Genomic DNA, 21,020 nt, shown 5'->3' on the forward strand with positions numbered 1-21,020 from the left:
CTAGAATAGCGTCCATAACCAATCCACACCAATATTCATTATTCATCACGGCCTATTGTTGCATTCCTTTAACTAATTGGATACAATTATTTGAATAATTTAATTAATTACATAGCCTACTGTGTACAATTCATAAAGTGCCATTCAGATTTATCAACTAAATTGCATTTATGCAGATTTTTTCATTAAATGAATTTAGCATGCATAAATGAATCCTTTTTTTTATTTTATTGTTGCTTGTAGTTATGTATGGTCGCAGCTAGTCACATAATGTTTCATTACATAATGTCAGAGTGTACATTAGCAAATTTGCCCACATCAGTCAGTTTGCATGAGTTTGAGAGGTAACCCAGCATGTGACGTCACGCGCGTTACCGCAGCCGTGCTCGCGCGCACGCACATGAATCGTCATTCGTCACACTCTACTGGCTAGAGAGAACACAGAGGAGACTACTGGTGAGTGTGTATTAAACCCAAATTTTAGATTATGTAGAACCAAATGACATCCTGAATTATTTGAGAGTAAATCGTTGAGTGATGGCTAGCTAATTTTCAATCCTCCTCAAATCTACTTTTGGATTTATGGTAAATCACATGAGCGAACTGAAGCTAATGCTAATAGAATTACCACTCACGTTGCAAACCACTGGAAACTGTTAGCATGAGCTAAAACCTAGTCTGTGCTAGAATGTTCCATCTCTCATAATAACTTTGTTTTGACTCTATGAACATATTCACGTGTTAACACGTTCTCAGCGATGGTTACGTAATTGAAGGTTGTTAATTTGTTGCAATCTTACGTCGGAATCTATCTCGCGTTTAAATCATGTGTACTGAGTTACTGTGGACGCTTAGTGTTAAATCCAGAGCAGTATAAACTGGAATAAATACATTCTAACATTCGGAATTTGCTCAAAATTGCTATTATCAATGCTAAACTTTTATATCTCTGATTTACAATCCACTATCATACTATGCTTACTGTTCTGTTTCTATAATTTTGTAGTTGGTAATAGACTTGTCCCTGTCTCGTAGGTTTCCTTCACATATATATTTGGTGAGGTTTAAGCCTCAAAACAGAATGGCAGACACAAAGCGTCTCGCATTCTCCATCATCCAGTTTCTCCATGATCAGCTGTCCTCTGGAAGTCTGTCATCAGATGCTCAAGAAAGCTTAGAAGGTAAAACATTAGTGCTAAAATCAGTGCCAGACACTGTTATCCTATTGGTGGGTAATTCCTAATTTCCTAATGTACTCTTATATCCAGTCGCCATCCAGTGCCTGGAGACAGCGTTTGGCATCTCTGTAGAGGACCAGAGTTTAACAGTCAGTCCGTCTCTGCCTGAGATATTTGCCTCTGCAGCTAAACAGGTATGAGCTGTTTATGACATTTTGAGATGTTTATTCATAGTGTTGAATATGTTGAATGTGAAAAGTGTTGGCATTGTTATATGTAGCAGATACCTCAAAATAAGACCAATTCATCCATTGGTTCACCTACAGAGGAGCAGTTAGCAGAGGCAGAGCATCTTAAAACAGACGGTAAGACCCTATTACATCTTTACCATTTCAGGATGCTTCATAAGGTCCTCTCACTCAAGGGTTGCACATATGTACCTGCAGGCAATGACCAGATGAAGGTAGAGAACTATAGTGCAGCAGTTGAGTTCTACTCTAAAGCAATCCAGCTTAATCCTCAAAATGCTGTCTACTATTGCAACAGGTAATTGCAGATTTTCATTAAATCAGAAAAAAAAAATGCTGCAGTGTTTGCCTTAACCAAGAATGATTTAAAAAGTATTTTTATTAAATGCTTTGTTTTATTTCTTGCTGAATTGTTTTAAATATTTGTAAAGTATTATTATTATTGAAATTGTTTTTAGAGCTGCAGCCTACAGCAAACTGGGAAACTATGCCGGAGCTGTTCAAGACTGTGAACGAGCCATTGGAATCGATCCAAACTACAGTAAAGCATATGGACGGATGGGGTAATTTTTAACTCTCCACCGACACGCCGTATTTGATTTGTGCACGTCTTGAAGCTTAAATTTGATTAAAAAAAAAAAACTCCAGATACCCTTTTTTTTTTTTAATAAAAAAAATCTGATATTAATGGATTTTGAAGATGTGGTTTATTTGTGCTTTTCTTAAAAACAAGGCTTGCTCTTGCAAGTTTGAACAAACACTCAGAGGCTGTGAGCTACTACAAGAAAGCGATGGAGCTGGACCCTGACAACGACACTTACAAAGCCAACCTCCAAATAGCCGAACAGAAGATAAAGGAAGCGCAGCCCAGCCCCGTGAGTTCACAGAACCACCCTTATGACAGTTTTGTCTCTCTGTGGAAAACAGAGAGTTGTGCTAAAGTCCTTGTTTTTATCTTTGTTAGGCAGGGGGTTTGGGTGGAGTTGAACTGGCTGGTTTGCTGAGTAACCCTGGTTTCATGAACATTGTAAGTAAAATAAAATATCTTAAATGCTCATTGTTAATGCTTATGTATGCTCATCATTACCTCACTGTCACTCTCTTTAGGCATCTAATTTAATGAACAACCCACAAGTGCAACAACTGTGAGTAGACAAAACTTAAGCACAGCATTTAATATACACCTATTATACTCATTATACATAGTCACGTTGATTTCATATGGTTTTGAAAGATCTAATCTAGTAATGTTGTGGAACCATCAAGAAGGTGCAAGTGATCTTGTAGCAGCGATGAAGGACTTGTTAGCGAGCCATTGGAATCAATCCAAACTACAGAAATATGTAGTTTGATATATGAAATGTCATGTTTTTATCATCAGAAACATGCTGAGACTTATATTCCAAAGTTATTCATGTAATGCAATTAACCTCAAGCAAGCAAAACATGCGCAACACATGCACACATTTGTAGTGGTGCAAAATGAGAGAGACCCCCGTGTAGCCTAGTGCATTTCACACACGCTGCTAGTTTCACTTTCACTCAATAATCTTGCGCAACTGTGCTGCCTCATGCTCAATCTACTCCGCGTGCTTTGCTTATCAGCTCACACACATCAGCTATACGGGCATGAATGTTTAATATTATATTAATTAAATACATTCACTTCATAGACATCCTTAATCTCTAATAACTCCATACTACTCTGTGTTTCTGTGTCTGGACACATCACTGTTCACACTCTTTGTGGTATCAGAGCACTTTAATGAGCACAAGTTCAAGTACAGGAGCACAGTATCTGGCTGATACTGATACCATATCTATTTAGTCATCAACACTTCAATTCATAATTTTCAAAAAAAAAAAAAAAATCATACAGACATTTTAATTGCAAAGGTTTTATATCAAGAAATACCAATTGAACCTCTCTGTTCCCTCTTGTTTTTTTCTTTAGGATTTCTGGACAGTTTTACTAACTTGATGTTGTGACTTTAATTGGTGTAATCAATCAGCAGCAGTTTATATCGGCTGTTTCTGTGCCCATGTAGGATGTCAGGTATGATGTCTGGGGCTTACGGTCCTGTGGCAGGAGCCACCTCTCCAGGAGCAGCAGCAGCAGCAGCAGCTGGAGCTGGAGCAGGAGGTACAGGTGCCAATGACATCTCCGGCCTCATACAGGCGTAAGTTTTAACATCACCATCCTGTGGTTTTCATAGGTTTCCATTTCTACTTCCTAACTGAAGGGTCTTGGTTATATGGAGTGGTGCTGAACTAGTGTTTTTCTGTCACGTGACAGTGGTCAGCAGATGGCGCAGCAAATGCAGCAGCAGAACCCTGAGCTTATCGAGCAGCTGAGGAGTCAAATGCGCAGTCGACCTCCCAGTAGTGCTGGCAACGACGAACAATGACACTCCCTTTGGTACCACACTTCACTCAATTAAAATATTCATCTGAACTCAATTACAGTTGAAAGGCTGGAACATAGCTTTAGGTTTTATACATTAAGGCAAGACATTAGAGGCAAAAACATATATATTATGCAATTGTCAATTATTAGATTTTGGACTATTTGGATTTTTATAATTGTTCTTTTAGAGCAGTGGAAGGAAAACATCCAAAATAGACTAATTGCATTGCATGTTATATGTTTGAGTCTAGATTTTAATATATACACCTCTTTAAAGGCTGTTCTTTTTCCTACTCCATCAGTACCTTTTGCCTGACTTTATAGAATATTTCATTCCTTCATTTTTTACAGACTTTTTACAGAATTTTCTAAATTATGAAGTGATAAAAATGTATATTCAAAATCCCTCTGCAAAGCATCAACAAAAAGGGTAAACACGTTGCATTTATTTTTTGTAAATGGATGCAGATTTGTGAATATTTAATTAGACAATGCCTCAGTTGCAAACTTCCCATTTTAGAAAATGCAATCAATCATCCTATGATGCATTTTACTTTATTCACTTGGTAAACTTGACAGCATCACTTAATACTTAATATGTTTTATTTATTTATAATGTTGTTTTTGAGCTTTACAAATATTCAAACAGCTTATCTGTCGTTTATCTTATCAGCATGTCTGTTCAGAACTTAACATTACTTCTCTCATTTTCTGCAGAGTTTAACTCTTGACCTGGTGGAACTTTGGAAGATGGGCTACTTTTTTAATTTTTAAGATAAACCTTGTTCCTTGAGCTCCAGGGATGAGACTGTGTCTATTCATCTATAAAAAAAAAAACTGCATGAGTTCCCACTGCCCCACTGGCTGGAAGAAGTCATCAGTGCACATGCACCCATCATATTTGGGAACTGGACTCAAATGTCTAAATAAATGAAATATCACACTGGGTTAACACTATATGCTGAAGTAATAATCCATGTTACGGGACTCTGATTAATGAATTACTGCTACATGGACATAATGCAGATTTGTCTAATAACAAACATCTGTCTGAACTGAAAGGGGTTGACAAGGAACATGTGCAAAACTCATCGACAAATAAATGTCAGATTTCAAATAGGACTTTTGTTTTAGCAACTGGGGTTTCATGTTTCAAGACCTCTTATGATGCTTGCAAACAAAGAGATTTGTCAAAAGTTTCATTAACATATATTGTTGTTAATTTGCTATGAACGTTTTGAATTAAAGGAAATGGATGTTTTGTCCATTTTGGAGAACTGATGAATGTACAGTGCTGGGGAGTAGTTACATGTAACGGCGTTACGTAATTTGATTACAAAATAAATGTAACTGTAATCAGTTACTAAGAAAAAAATAGTAATTAAATTAGTTACTTATGAAAATTTTAACGATTACAAAGGGGATTACATGTAAATATTTACACACATGCACATACAGCTTATTTCTTTCCCGAGTTGCCAAAAGACATACAGGCTATAATCTCCACAGTCTGAAAAACAGTCTGCTTCGTAGAATCCAGTCACGAAAATGGAATTCATCCTAATGCCGACGGAATATGCCACATTTTGGATGAATAAATCAAAAGTAGGTCAGTACACGTGAATCAAAACGCAATGTGGACTAGTGTCTATGAATATTAAACCGCATCTGTAAATCCTGCACATTCTGTGTGTGGAAATCGGGCGCTGGCCGGCTGGCCATCGGGAGAGTCGGTTTCAGCTGTAAAGATGCTATTGTAGTTTGTCTTTGTTTACGTAGTCAAGCAGCAGCAGCACGTTGTTCACACTCACTCAAAATACTGTAAAAACGACATTATAATCTATCGTAATGTTACAGTAGTAATTTAGCAGACACATAAACATGTTTTATCATAGGTTTAGGGGGAGCTAGTACAGACAAAAACACAACCCTTAGGAAAATTAATGTAGTCTATGGTATGGCACTACCGTTGTTTAACCATGGAATTTGTAGTAAAAATGATAATTAATTTGCCAAAGTACAATTGTTACTTAATGTGGCAAAAAACTAAAATGCTCTTACAAAACATGGTAAAAGTAAAATACAAATCTTCAGTATTAAAGTCATGAGAGAGACGGACAATGGAAGTGAAGGTGCAGTTCAGGATAGAACTCTTAATTATGTTGCATGTCCCCCAACCTAAGGATTTAAATCTTTTTCATGTCAGGTCCATACACAAAATTGGGTTTCAGAATGTGTTTTGGGTGTATGAGTGTAAGATTTCCCAGCCTAATTCCCCCCCCCCACCCCCCCCCCAGTCCGTCCCTCATGGAAATTAATTGTGCAGACATTCGGTTTCTTTTATTACACATAGGCCTGCTGAAGCTCACAGTGTTTTCAGCCTCTGCCGAGTACATGAACACATAAACATGATCTCTAGGACTGCTCTGAGTCACTTCATGACCATTTTACTTATTTATATCATCATATCATATACAAAGAGATGTCAGTTTCAAAAAGACACCAATGTTTCAGGACTTTAGTACACAAAATAGGACACATGCTTATTAGATAACTGTATTTGAGTTGTGTATATGCTTTTATTTTTATATTAACTATTTTCCCCCAAACCATTGTTAGATGCATTGTTTCCTGTAGTTATGCAAAGATTTGGTTTCAAAAACAGTATCAGTAAACTATTTATTTTGATTTTAAATCTGCATTAAACTTCAGATCAATCTCAAAGTAAAAGGCAGTATAAAGTCTGATTTTGTAGTAGATGTGTTCAAATGTGATCATCTTAATTCAAGTGATGAAGGATTGTGAAAGTATTGAGCATTAAGTTAAACCTGCATGGTGTAAATGTTTGAAAAAGATTAACAGTTAAATAAACATTCATTAGAAATTTAGAAAAGTAATCGAAAAGTAATTAGTTACATTACTTTATTAAAGTAATTAAATTTACACAACTACCTTCCCAACACTGTGTATGTGTGATGGTGTACTTAAAGGGACTTGTCGTCATCCGTAAACATCACCGTCTCAAAACCTAGCGTGCTGCCTTTATAAACAGCAGTAGCAAAGTTTGAAACATTTAAGCCTCTTTTTTTCTTTCCGGGTTCAGAGGCAGCGAACTTTTTTCAGTTCATATACGAATTGAAAAATGTGACAAACGTGCCTATTTTGCGAAGTAAACTAGACAGCTCACTCGTCATTGAAAGAGCCACTGAACTGAACAGGTGTTGCAGCCTTCAGCAGCAGGAAATATCACAAACACTGGTAAAACGCCTATTTTCGTGCACAAGTATATTAATTATTATGTTCTAACGTTTCGCCGTTTGATGAAGCATAATAAAAGACGTATTTAAACCAGTAATAGAGTATAAACGCCTTTTATGTGCGTGCGATGTTTGTTAGCTTAGCATTTAAGAGCTATAGTAAACGACTCCCCTTTGAATAGAAATTCGTGAAAAACAACAGGCTTGTTGTCTTAATATAAAGTGTTTTTGTCGTTAGCATGATGTTTTTTTTTCTTCAATACATGCATCTTATATGCACACTTTTTTCTGTTATGATAGCTAGCCGCTCACCAGGGTTAGCATGCTAATCTGTACACTGACCTCGACAGTCACCTTACGAACATATAACGTTAACGCCTCAGGAGTTGGTTGTCAGGTGTGAAATATTCTATCATACATGCCTGGCATCAGCTGTCGAACTGATGCTGATTTGAAATTATTATGTGTCTCAGATTTTAATTACGATAATCATGAAACAGTGTGGACTAACGTTTATGATTATTTTCCAGGGATGCTGTCCATGACCTGACCTCAGTAGACCTTAAGAAGAGTCAGTGTCTTTGGCTTCAGTTTTATTTCAGACACACATGCTTTGTTGAAGTGGGATCACAGCCCATCTCCTCAAGTATGGAGATAGCTGTAGCCAAAATCCTGTGTCTGCTGGGGGTGTTTGCCCTGATGTTAACGGGCATCCTTCTTCCTGTGCGGATGATGCATACGGAGTATGATAAGGTCACGAGGTACAGAAGAGTGGTTGCTTTAAGCAACTCTTTTGGAGGAGGTGTATTCCTGGCCACTTGCTTCAATGCCCTTCTCCCAGCAGTTAGGGAAAAGGTATGTTATCAAACATGGTTTTGGAAAATGTTCACTCCAAACTAACATAATTTTCTTTTGCAAGTTTGATATTCTTTCTTTTGTGAAACAAAAGCAGACATTCTGATGAATGTACTGGCTGCAATTAATGGGGAGCCTAAAAAGGATGCAAAAGCAGAGGTTTGTCTTCTCAGGCATTTGTAAACTGTAAATAATAACAGAATTTTCAATATTGGGTGATCTATCCCTTCAACTTCAAACTTCAGCCAAAAATGAACACAACAGAAAACACTAATGTTTTATACAAATAATCCATCTCTGAGTCTGTATAGTACCAGTTGGATTGTGCCTTTAAAGTTGATGCTTCAAAAACATGCAAAATAAACAAGATTGTAATCGATGCAGTACAGTCACAGTTGGTGAGTCTATCTTCTGAACAAAATAATAGGTGTGTGCGTGAGAGAGAGAAATACTAATATTTTATACTTTTAATTCAATTATAAACCAAACCTTCTGGTCAGATGTAATTTTGAATTTCAGTAACAGAACAAAGTCAAGCTACATTCAGAACTACAGTAATACAGATAAAATAAAACAGCTGAAGAATCACAGAAATACATTTAAAGGAACACTCCACTTTTATAAAAAAAAAAAAAAATAGGCTAATTTTCCAGCTCCCCTAGAGTTAAACAGTTGAGTTTAACCGTTTTCGAATCCATTCAGCCTGATCTCCGGGTCTGGCGGTAGCCCTTTTAGCTTAGCACAGATCATTGAATCGGATATGAATTTAAGCATGTTGCTAAAAAAATGACCAAGGAGTTTTTACATTTTTCCTATTTAAAACTTGACTCTTCTGTAGTTACATCATGTACTGCGACTGAACGAAAATGAAAAGATTTTCTATTCCGATATGGCTGGGTACTATTCTATCATTCCGGCATAGTTCCCTGATTATTATGCAATGATATTTACAGCGCCTGAAAATAGTCCCTAGCTAGTTTGTGCAAGTATAGGTCTCTGCAGGAAAGTAATGGGAGTTATCAGATCATTGTGTTTTTACACCAATTGCTAAAAGTGCTACCATCAGTCCCGGAGATCGGATGAATGGATTCGAAAACTAAAACTCAACTGTATAATTCTAGGGGAGCTGGAATATTATTTTCAAAATGTTCAAAAAATTTCTTGAAATTATTTTCAAAAATAATGGAATGTTACTTTAAGGATTCACATATTGATACATTTGTAAAATATTTCTTGTTAAGTAAATGGAGAATAGCCTTGATATATGATATATATTTTAGCCTCTTGTTCAAGAGAGTTTGGTTGTACTATTGTTTATGTACATGATATTTAACAAAAAGTGTACATATATGTATATGTATGTGTGTGTGTGTGTATGTATGTATATGTAATGCAAACTCCTCACTTTTTTTGAGATCAGAATAGGACACCTACGAGATTCGTTTAGATCTGATGAGAAAGTGAAGGTGGGGGGGCTTTTTTACAGTACCATTAGTACTAGTTCAATTCTGTACCCACTTGTAGTCAACCGCTTTTAAAAACTCCTGTGAGAGATTTATTGTGTAGTTATTTATTGATTATGTCATGAGTTTTTGTGTAAGTGTGGTCAGCTTTGCTCGGTTTCTCTATATAATCCATTGACAGTTTGAAGAAAAGTTTTGTTTGTCTAAGAGGACAGAACATCCAGGAATACTGTTTCAGAAGTGTCAAATTAGAGTGCAGTAATTTATGAGTGATTGACAGTGATAACTGTAATACTTGGCGGAATGAACTATCTAGAGTAAATTCAGATTGCAAATCTACAATAGCAACAAGTCTGGGTTGCATGAATGTTTTATTTTTTTTTTAAGATAAAAAAAAAATGGCTTTAAATTGAAAGGTTAAATAAATTGTTACATTAAAAAATACATATATCTTTTAGACTATAGTTTTTGATAATTGTCAAGATTAATGATTTTATTAATCTGTTATACTAAACCAAAGTCATTAATGCATCCAGTATTACCATTAGGAAGTTCACTGTGCTTTTAAGAAACAAATTAAAGTTTACAGTCAGAGAATCTAACTTCTCACCTTTTTGATCTCAGGTTGATGACGTCCTGAAAATCTTACAAACCACCAATCAGTACCCGCTGGCAGAGACCATGATGATGATTGGGTTTTTCCTCACAGTATTTGTGGAACAGGCCGTGCTCACTTTCCGCAAGGAGAAGCCCTCGTTTATCGACCTGGAGACGTTTAATGCTGGTGACTCTGCAGCGGGGAGCGACTCAGAGAATGATGCTCCATTCATCTCTCCCCCTCGAGGTTCCAGAGACCACCAATACCATTCCCATCACCACGGACACTTCAGCCCTTCAGAGCTGATGCACGCTGGGCCGTTGAGATTAGCTGGCCTGGTGCTAGCACTGTCCGCTCACTCTGTCTTCGAGGGTCTGGCTTTGGGCCTTCAGGAAGATGGGGCTAAACTCGGAACCCTCTTCATTGGAGTGGCCATCCATGAGACGCTGGCAGCAGTGGCGCTGGGGGTTAATATAGCCAAGGCAGGAATCTCCTTACGGGATGCCAGTAAACTGGCCGTAACAGTGAGCCTAATGATTCCTCTGGGCATCGGGATTGGAATGGGTATTCAGACAGTCCAGCGCTTGGCAGAAAGTATTATATCTGTAGTACTCCAGGGCATGGCAGCCGGGACGTTCCTCTTCATTACGTTCTTTGAGATCCTCTCGCGAGAGCTGGAGGACAAACACGACAGGCTACTGAAGGTGCTGTTTCTAGTACTGGGCTACAGTGTACTTGCAGGGCTCGTCCTCATCAAATGGTAAAAGGGGCTCAAAATGTAACATTTCCTAAAATGGTGTACTGCTCCATCTGTCAAACATCATAACCAAGGGTTTCTGTAAATCTACTGTATAACTTTTGATATTTTATGATGCAAGAGTTTTCAATCTTTTTAAAACCAGTAACCCAAAAATATGATTATGATATTTGTATGATTTGTATCTATAAAGGCTGCTGTAATATCCTTTGTGCGTGTGTGTACATGTATACACACACACACACACACACACATACTATTAAGTGTCATATTATTTAATGTTATTTAAAAAAATTAAATAATTATCTTTATTATTGTCACTGTACCAAGATTAAAGATAAAATCACCAAATATTAAATGTAAAATTATTAAAACATTTACTTTAATTGGTATTTTAGAAGTGTTTTGTCAGATGTATAAATCTTTCAAATAAAATCAAGATTTTTTACATTTATTCCCTACTGTTTTAAACAGCTGTAACTATCATTTTGATTAATCTCATGAATTTAGGAAATCATAAAATCAACACATTTGGTAAATATAAAAAAATAGTTTAACTATTTTACATTAACACATTAACTTTGACAACCCTTAAATTGGTTAGATTATTATTATTACTATTACTTTTTAATTATACATTTTCTGTAACTACCTTAAAGCCCCTGAACCCTATTTGGAAAAAAACCTCTTTATTCATTTTAAACTCAAATCTTCTGTATCTGATGAATTTCAGGTTTAGAGACTGTGTACCCAATATTTCCACTCTTATAATTTATGTGAATATCATACATAGTCAATATTTACCAATATTACAATGACTGTTTTGAAGGATTTTCTTATAGATAATAATAGCTGAATGCACATGTAATAGGTGAATGCTGAATGTTTCAGTGAGAACTTTGTGTTGAAATTGGTCAGATATGTTTACATTAAATTGAGTATAGTTGAGTCCACAGAATTCAGTCAAACTGCCAGTTGTTTCAGTTACTTGACATGGCGGTTAACTAGTTAACTGTAATTTATGCTTATTTTAGAATGTTCATTGTTACATTAAGCTATATTTGATCTATTTTGTCATGAATTTGACTACTGTCCTCAGTTTGAATGAGGAGTATTTTGCCTCATTATAAGCACCATGCTAAGCTTCAGAAGTAAATGAAGAGATTTTTTTAATTTATAAATTCCACTTATAAGTTTGTGGCACCTGACAAGGATACTGATATTGCAGAGAGTGAGCCTCAGGAAATTAAAGCTTGACCTTTTCATTTATTTGAACAATCTTTCTTTTGTATCCTTAATTTAGTTTGACATTTGTGCGTACTACAGCTTTATGAAATTATGGTTACATTGTAGATCATGTCTGTGATATCGTGGGGATTATTAATAGTGTTTTCACTATTATTAATAGTATTTCTGGGCAGTTTCGACTAATCAAGCAACGGATCTAAAAGAAAAGAAGAAAAAGGTTTGTCTTAAAGGTTCCATAGAATGCAAAAAGTTGTGTGGCAGCAGAGTGTGAAAACAGCCAGCCTAATATTAAAAATCCACCCATTTGTTTTTGTTTTTTATACTAATAAATCATAAACTGTCTCTCCACACTAGCAGTTCCAGATTTCTCACTACTATGACGTTATAGTTGGGGAAAGTCCTGCCCATTTGTGACTGTCTCTCCACCCTATTAGCATATACACAGCCCTAAGTGAGAAACACCAGTCCGCCATTACTGTTTTCTTAATCTTTTTCTTAAAAGATCGTGGTGTAGCAACCTGTGTTTGTTGTTATGAGAGAGCAATCATACATTTGTGTTGTTTTCTTTATTTGATTTTTTTATATATATTATTATTCCGTTTAATTACTGATAATATTGATATATTCTATATTGATTTATTATTTGATCAGGCATTTCATATTATTTGTACATTACTGTTTAATCTGTTTTGTTTTATGTTTTCATTGTTGGAGATGAAATGTTTTCAGTGTCACTGGACAATATTGAGAAGCAGTAATTTTCCATTGATATTGATTGTGGTAATAACACTGGTTGGATTTGTGCTGGTCGGACAAAGTTTGACTGAGCATTGAAACAAACGCAACTAAGATTATTCTGTATAATTTTACCATCACCTAATCTCCTGCTTACTGCTTTTCGCTGCTGAGAGAAGACTGTTAATACAGCTTTGGTCAGTAAAACACTGATTTTGGGTACTGAACAAAACTTTATTAACAGGTGCTATTAACAGGATTTGGGTTTGAGCCAAAATGGATATTTTTCCAACAGAATCTGAGGTTGGATCCAATGACTTGGAGACTTGATCTTAGATTTGTTGGCAGGATGTCTGCACTATCTGCCAATCTGTAGCCATTTCCTGTACATGTTCTTTTACATGTGTCCATGAGATTTAGTATTTGAGTGTTGCAAAATTCTCCTTTTTGAAATGCATATGGGATTCTGTGTAATTAATAATCAGCTTTAAATTTTTGATTTAATAAAATATCTCCTGATTGTGTTATTTTTGATTCTTTTTTTTTTAACTGTCTGAACAGGTATAGCCTAGTTGGAAGTGTTCCAGATCCACATGTAACCAGTCTGCTCCTTTAGCCTGGAGTGTGCGATAAAGCTCCAAATCTGACGCACACTGTTGCTGACCTATCAGACCCATTAACACTAACTGATTACACCGTATTGTCACATGAAACTGCCTTTTGTCATGACAGGATTATGGCTGATAGGATTACTGTTATATCTAAGGCTTCATTAACTAGCATACTGTTTCCAGAAAACCTGGCCTTGTTTACAATAACAGCTCATTGATAATAAAATATTACATCAAAGTAGGGTGACCATATGCGCCGTTCATATGGGACACATCACAGCCAGGATTTTAATAATGCCTAAAACATCCAGAGCAGTTTAACCAATAACATGCAGGTATTGTACATAATCGACCAATAGTTGGGCTGCGTGTGAGAAGGTGAGACCTAGAGGGAACGATCAAAGCGATGCAAATATGTGCACGTGTTTGATCGTTCGATTGACTTGAAGCGTCGCTGTGCACAAATCCAAAAAACAAAGTGTGTCACAATGCTTCAAGTCGAACGAACAGACACGTGAAAAGCGAATCGAAAGCATAAGGAGCCATCTGTTCTGCTCTTTTTAAAGCTCTCGTGAATGTTACGCAACGATCAACCTGCACAGTGCAAATAGACAAAACCTGGATATTTTACGCAATATTAAAATCCTGGCTAAGACGTGTCCCATATGAACGGGGCATATGGTCACCCTACATCAAAGGCACTTGTAAACAAACTATTAAAAGATTCTGTTTGATTCGAGAAGGGTACCAGAATCCCTAGCAATGCCACTGAGAGTAACTACAGGTATAGTTCAACACAACTAACTCTCTGTGGGATTGCCACCTTGTCATGGTGGAGAGGCTTGCGTGGTCCTGTTATCCCAAGGGTGATGTCTTCTAGAACTATGCTCCTGGTAGGGTCACCCATGGTGGTAAGGACAAGGAGGAGGTTCCTTAATGAAGGTGGAGTATGATGGCTAGACTTACGGAAGTTTCACAATGGCTGGGAAGGCGGATGAAGGCTTCAGCAGAAAAGTGCCTCCAGTTGTCTTGGGACACATACCACTAGATTCTGACCCATTTCTGTCTAGGACCTTGTGGTGACTGTCTGTGCACCAGACTCTCCGAGTTAAAATCACGCATAGGCATCCTCCTTGGAAACCACTTTAACATGCTGGTTAAAGTTCTATTGTCCAGAGAGTGGCGATGGGGGCAGGATTGTGAGATCTGGAAGCCCCTAGTCATAATCACATTAGGCAGTGAGTGCTAGACTCAACTAAAAGAGAAGGGTGGCTTCACTTTCTTCTGGAAAGAAAAGTTGCTGATGAGCCCAGAATCCGTGGGGTTGGAATTGCCATTAGGAACCAGTTTATCAGCCACCTCTATGAACTTCCTGTGGGTATTAGTGACCATCTCATGACCATCTATCTGGTGCTTGCCAAAAACCAGATAACAACAGTTGTAAGGACCTATACCCTTACTTAAGACTTTGAAGAGGAAGACACTGACACTGACACTGTCAAGAATCCCCAAGGAAGATAAGTTTATTCCCCATGAAGACTTCAATGCAGGGATCAACACTTCTTAAAGGACAATAAAAGAAAGGAAGGCATCTGAAAAAGAAACACTAGTGGAGTTATGCTTCTCAGCAATCATGTTAAGCATGATCTCATCATCACTAATTCTCCCTTTTGCCAAAAAACAAAAATAATTTTTTTAAGGCATCTTGGATACATTCCCACTTTTAACAGTGGCATCTCATTGACTATGTCATTGTACTAGCCAGGGACCGCTGTGATGTGAACATCGCAAGGGCCATGGTCAATGATCTGCACTGTCCATGGCCCTTGCGATGTTCACATCACAGTGGTCCCTGGCTTGTACTTGACTGCTGGACAGATCATCACCTCATCCACTCCACAATGTCAAACTCAAGAGGAAGAGGAGAATTTAAAAAAGCAGATACGAACAAGACTGAACCTTGACAGCAACATCAGGCATCTCTTGGGGAAAGCCTCCAACAAGAATAGCCTTGTGACATTAAAGGGCATTGGAGTCAGCTAAAGTCTACCATCTTTGCTACCTGCAATACCATTCTAGGGTACAAGTCCAGAAAACACTTGGACTGGTAAAGGAAAAAGGAAACTAAGAAAAGGCTCTATCACTCCAGAGCCAATGCAGATATCCAGAGATGGGTAGTTAAAAAACTCTTGTTGGACAGAAAGGGCTCTTGAAATCTAGAGACTGGCATACTCTGGTGATACCAGGGGTTTTTCAGTGCTACCAAGGCTGTCTATAGTCCAAACTATCATGGCCTAAACCCCCGGTGCTCAAAGGACAGCCAAGAGCTGCTGAAGGACACTGAGTCCATTAATGCCCAATGGAAAGAGTATTTCCAAGAACTCATCAACAGTGACAGCTCAACTGAAATTGACATTACCAATATATCCCCCAGTCCCATCAGAGAAGAGATGGGGGAACCTCCAACTATAATAGTGGTTCAAGACGCCATCAGGAGCCTTAAAGGGGAAGTCATTTGGTATTTTAAAGTGTCCTAATATTGTGTTGGAATACCTTACAACAGGTTCAAATGCATCTAAGATCACATTTTTTCTTATTATTATTTTGAAATTATTTGTTTGAAGCAGTAAGGTCTGTAAACACCTCTCTTCCATAAGCCTGCTCTGCTCTGATTGGACAGCTGGAAGTCTGTAGTGAATGGGCTTTCCGTATATGACCCAGAATGCCCAGTGAGGCTGAAAACATACGTCTTCTCGACATGATTTAAACACACTAACTAGTGGAAGTGTTTGTGGGCAGGTCAATCTGTAGCTATTTCCTGTCTGTGCTCTTTTACATGTCAATGAGATTTAGTATTTGAATTAGGGCTGTGGCGATATACCGGTATTGACGATAACCGTGATATTCAAATAAACAATTATCGATATTGTGTTAATTTAGTGTATGAGGGTATTAGTGATAACCCCAATATTTAAAATGAACAGTTCTCTTATGATGACACCACTTGTAAATACTTGGTAACAGTACCTGGTTGAGTGCCCAGGTGGCAGTATCGTGCCTTAACTCTGACACCTGTCACACAAGAAGAAGACGCAGCACTTGCAGCTACCATAGACAGTAAAAGAAATGGACACAGCGACCCCATTGGAACTCAATTGAGACAAGTGAAGCCCGTTTTTAGCGTTTTTTAGCTCTTTCGTTTCTGACGCGCAGACTCAAACGAAGCTTGACGACGTCAGCAACCTGTCTGACAGATGTAAATCTTCTAAGTGGCTGTGCGTGCAAACTGCCATCGTTAATCTTGCAGAGACGACGAGCTTGAGCGGGGAGTTCTTTGTCGTGACTGAGCAGGAGTAAGTATTCTGATTAATTATTTTGTATAGTATTTTAAAATGTAACGCCAGTACGCCATATTAAGTTAATTGCCTGCGAGCTTCTCCTCCTGTCTGTACGGTAATGCGACAGAGAGTCGAGTGGTTATGACGCAATCGTTAGCCTATTTTTTACAAAAACTGTTTATACTGTTTATAATGTAACATAGAAGGTAATGGACAAACTGAGTCTTTAAACGCCTCAGATGTAAAGTTATTCGCTGTCAAAGTGACGCCAAAATGAATGGGAGTCATGGGGAATCCTAACGCAAGTGAAGTTCTGCTACAAGATGGCAGCCCCCAGCCGACTTCAACTTCCGGTCGACTTCCTTGCTGCCTGGCAGCTACTCTGAGGAGAGCTGTGTTCATCAGAGTAAGTTGTTATTATTTTACTAGTCATAGACTGGGAAATATTATATAACCTATTAACAGCGGTCTTCTGTGTTCATATACTTAAGTACCGCGTTTTCTTTACTCGTCTTATTTTTGTATTTGTAGTCAATACGGCCTGTACGTAGTAACACTTTATTTCTTTCTTTGTTCAAATCTATGAACAGTTACACGATTAAAATGGATCTTGAAAAATTGAGCGACCACATTGCTACATTAAACTCTGTTAACTGTTAAGTTAGTCACAGTGCCATGCACTTAATGCCTCATCTGTGGTCAGTCTTCAATAAGGTTCATTAGTTAACATATATAAATAACATATAATAATGAACAATATTTCCACTGCATTTATTAATCTTGGTTCATGTTAATTTCAGCATTTACTGATGCATTGTTAAAATCACAAGTTGTGTTTGTAAACATTAATGTACTCTGAACATTGAATAACTCAATTTTTATTAACATTAACAAAGATTAATAAATTGTGTAATAAATGTATTGTTCATTGTTCATTCATGTTCATTAATACATTTAATGTTAACAAATGGCCTCTTATTAATATTTATTCATCATATTGTTGAACTTGACAGTATTTTCTCTCTTGATATTTCATAAGAGCTTCAAAGAAGATGGAGAAAGCCAGAGTCTTGTGCCCTGCGTTTATCAGTATCAATATTAAGCTCGTTCAGTGAAAAAGAAAAACTCAATAAACAAAGTAAAAAATAATTTGACTGATATCTTCCCCACCCCAAGGTTTCTATAGATATCACGATATATCGATATTGTGAATTCTCATGGCTACAATAACCGTGATATGAAAAATCTAATATCGTGACAGCCCTAATTTGAAAGTTGCAAAACTCTCCTTTTTTAAATGCATATGGGATTCTATGTAATTAATAATCAGCTTTAATTTTTTATTTAATAAAGTGATTCTCCTGGTTGTGCTGTTTTTGATTCTCTTCTTAACTATCTGAATAGGTATAGCCTAGTTGGAAGTGTTCTAGATCACCATGTTACCAGTCTGCTCCTTTAGCCTGGAGTGTGCGACAAAGTCCCAAATCTGACGCACACAGTTCCTGACCTATCAGAGCCATTAACACTTACTGATTAGATTCTATTGTCATGTGAAACTGCCTTTTGTCATGACAGGATTATGGCTGATAGGATTACTGTTATATACAAGATTTCATTAACTAGCACACTGTGTCCAGAAAACCTGACCTTGTTTACAATAACAGTTCACTGATAACAAAAGTTCACATCAAAGCCACTTGCGAACAAACAAACAATATTTTAATTCCAGAATAAAAGTTTCATTTCAGAAGGGGTCCAGCATCCCTAGCAACGCCACTGAGTGTAACCACAGGCATAGTTCATCACTAATTTAGGGGCTTGCATGGTCCTGTGACACCCAAGAGTGATGTATTTTGGAGCTATGCTCCTGGTATGTTGCTGTGATTTTGCCAAGTAAGACATGTTCCTGTATCAACATCTTTTGATGAACCTGTATCCACATTATTGTATAAAAATATAGACTTAACCCAATCCCTACCCCTAAATCTAACCCTAACCATAATTTATTACTAAAATCAATGGGAAATGATAGCTGATTAACAAGGGTGTAGAAGCACCTAACCCTGATTGTAAGCCTAAACAGATATTTTCTAAAAAGTTATATCTCAATTCTGATTGGTTGATTGGAATTTTATTCCAGGATCAACAAGGATGTTGATACAGAAACGTGTTGTAGTTGGTGAAATCATGATCACCGCTACGGGTTGGGGGTCACCCATGGCGGTAAGGGCAGGGGAAAGGTTCCTTGACAGAGCAATCCAACCAAGACCTCAACTGAGTGCAGGCGGAGGGTGATAGCTAGCCTTACAGGAGCGTCACAACGGCCCCCAGTCATCTTGGACCACATGCAACTAGATTCTGAGCAAATTCTGTCAAGAACCTTCTTGTGAATGTCTGTAAACCAGACTCTCCAATATAAACAAAATCAAGCACAGGTGTCCTCCTTGGAAACCACTTTAACATCCTGGTTAAAGTCCTATGGCGACAAGAGAGTGGAGATGGGGGCAGGATTGTGAGATCTGGAAGCGCCTAGTCATAAACTGGCACATTAGGCGGTGAGTGCTAGACTCAGTCGTCGGCTCCTGCAATGAGGCAGAAAGAGTCCTTCAGCAGCTGCACCCACAACTAAACAGCCCTGTTCAGGATCCACTCTGCTCACCACACATTGGGAAGGCGCTAGAAAAGGTGCCCTAAAAAATAGCCTGCACTAACCTCCTGACTGGATTACAACATCCATGGGGATCACCATTTTTGGTCAGAAACACAAAACTGTGAACTTTGGAGCCTGGAATGTGTACACACTGATGAATAGTGCCACCAGTGATCTACCAGAGAGGAGAACTGCAATTATTGCTAGAGAACTGAGAATATATCGGATTGACCTAGCCACCCTCTCTGAAACCTGGCTAGAAGATGAAGGACAACTGATAGAGGACACTTCCTGTGGAGATTAGTGAGTGTCTCGTGACCATCCGTCTGGTGATTGCCAACAACCAGATAGCAACAGTTGTGAGTGCCTGTGCCCCTACTTTAGATTCTGAAGAGGAAGTAAAAGAAACCTTATATGCCTGCTTAGATGAGACACTGTCAAGAACCTCCAACCAAGATAAGGTTATTCTCCTTGGAAACGTCAATGCCAGGGATGGCAGGGATCAACCCCTCTGGAAGAGCACTATAGCAAAGGAAGGCATCGGAAACATCAAAACTAGTGGAGTTATCCTTCTCAGCAATGGTCATTGCAGATGTCTGCTGGACAGATCATTACCTCATCCACCTCACAATGTCAATCCAACTCAAGAGGAAGAAGAGGATTTAAAACAGCAGATCCGACCAAGACTGAACCTTGACAGCCATGATGACACTGCCACCCAGCAACAGCTTCAGGCCTCTCTTGGGGAAAGCCTCCAACAAGAATACTCTAGAGACAATGAAGGGCCCTGTAGTCAGTTAAAGTCTACCATCCTTGCTACCTGCAAAACCACTCTCGGTTACAAGACCAGAAAACAATTGGACTGGTGAAGGAAAAAGGAAACTAAGAAAAGGAAAGCCCTCTGTGCCTGTCAAAATGATGTTACTTCCAAGGCCAAAAGGCTGGCTCACTCCAGAGCCAAGACAAATATACAGAGAATGTTAAGGGAGCTAGAAAACACTTGGTGGACAGAAAGGGCTCTTGAAATCCAGAGACTGGCAGACTATGGTGATACCAGGGGCTTTTCAGTGCTACTAAAGCTGTCTATAGACAAGCTATCATTTCCTAATACCAATATGTTCAAAAGACTCCGTCAAGAGCTGCTGAAGGATAATGCATCCATTAATGCCCTATGGAAAGAGTATTTCCAAGAACACTCATCAACAGTGACAGCTCAAATGAAATTGACATTACCAAACATATCCCATCAATACAAGTCCCATCAGAGAAGACGTGGGGGAACCTCCAACTATAATAGTGGTTCAAGATGCCATCAGGTCATATGATATTTTAAAGTGAAAGTGACATGAGATACATTCTCGTATGGTGACCTATACAAATTTGTGCATTTAACCCATCCAAGTGAACACACACACAGTGCATTTATGCTGCAGCACCCATGGGTTGGGTGCCTTGCTCAAGGGCACCTCAGTCATGGTATTGCCAGCACAAGACTCAAACCCACAACCTTAGGGTTAAGAGTCAAACTCTCTAACCACTAAGCCACGACTTACCTGTAAAGTGTGAGTATGTGAGTGTGTGTGTGTGTGTGGGGTGGGGGGGGGGCACTTATAAAGTGTCCTACTTTGTGTTGGAATCCCCTACAACAGGTTTGCATCTAAGATCAGAATATACA

The 21,020-nt window shown here is 38.1% G+C and overlaps 2 protein-coding genes across 3 annotated transcripts; both read left to right on the forward strand.

The window, feature by feature from the left end:
• Positions 1–356: 356 nt before the first annotated feature.
• LOC113055057 (small glutamine-rich tetratricopeptide repeat-containing protein alpha-like) lies at positions 357–5,114 on the forward strand. Of its 2 annotated transcripts, none has more exons than XM_026221003.1 (12): positions 357–456; positions 1,036–1,181; positions 1,269–1,372; positions 1,459–1,543; positions 1,625–1,724; positions 1,885–1,989; positions 2,160–2,301; positions 2,391–2,453; positions 2,534–2,571; positions 3,475–3,606; positions 3,723–3,845; positions 4,551–5,114. In XM_026221003.1, the coding sequence occupies exons 2-11, from the start codon at positions 1,082–1,084 to the stop codon at positions 3,832–3,834; spliced, it is 981 nt and encodes a 326-aa protein (XP_026076788.1). In that variant the 5' UTR covers positions 357–456; positions 1,036–1,081; the 3' UTR covers positions 3,835–3,845; positions 4,551–5,114. The 2 variants fall into 2 exon arrangements, with proteins under 2 accessions (XP_026076788.1, XP_026076790.1); XM_026221005.1 differs by having other exon boundaries at positions 1,462–1,543.
• Positions 5,115–6,826: 1,712 nt separating this feature from the next.
• On the forward strand, positions 6,827–13,271 carry LOC113055058 (zinc transporter ZIP3). The gene is made up of 3 exons (XM_026221006.1): positions 6,827–7,091; positions 7,621–7,945; positions 10,033–13,271. The coding sequence occupies exons 2-3, from the start codon at positions 7,739–7,741 to the stop codon at positions 10,768–10,770; spliced, it is 945 nt and encodes a 314-aa protein (XP_026076791.1). The 5' UTR covers positions 6,827–7,091; positions 7,621–7,738; the 3' UTR covers positions 10,771–13,271.
• The last annotated feature ends 7,749 nt before the right edge of the window (positions 13,272–21,020 follow it).

Source organism: Carassius auratus, chromosome 36 (assembly GCF_003368295.1).
Source record: "Carassius auratus strain Wakin chromosome 36, ASM336829v1, whole genome shotgun sequence".
NCBI lineage: Eukaryota > Metazoa > Chordata > Actinopteri > Cypriniformes > Cyprinidae > Carassius > Carassius auratus.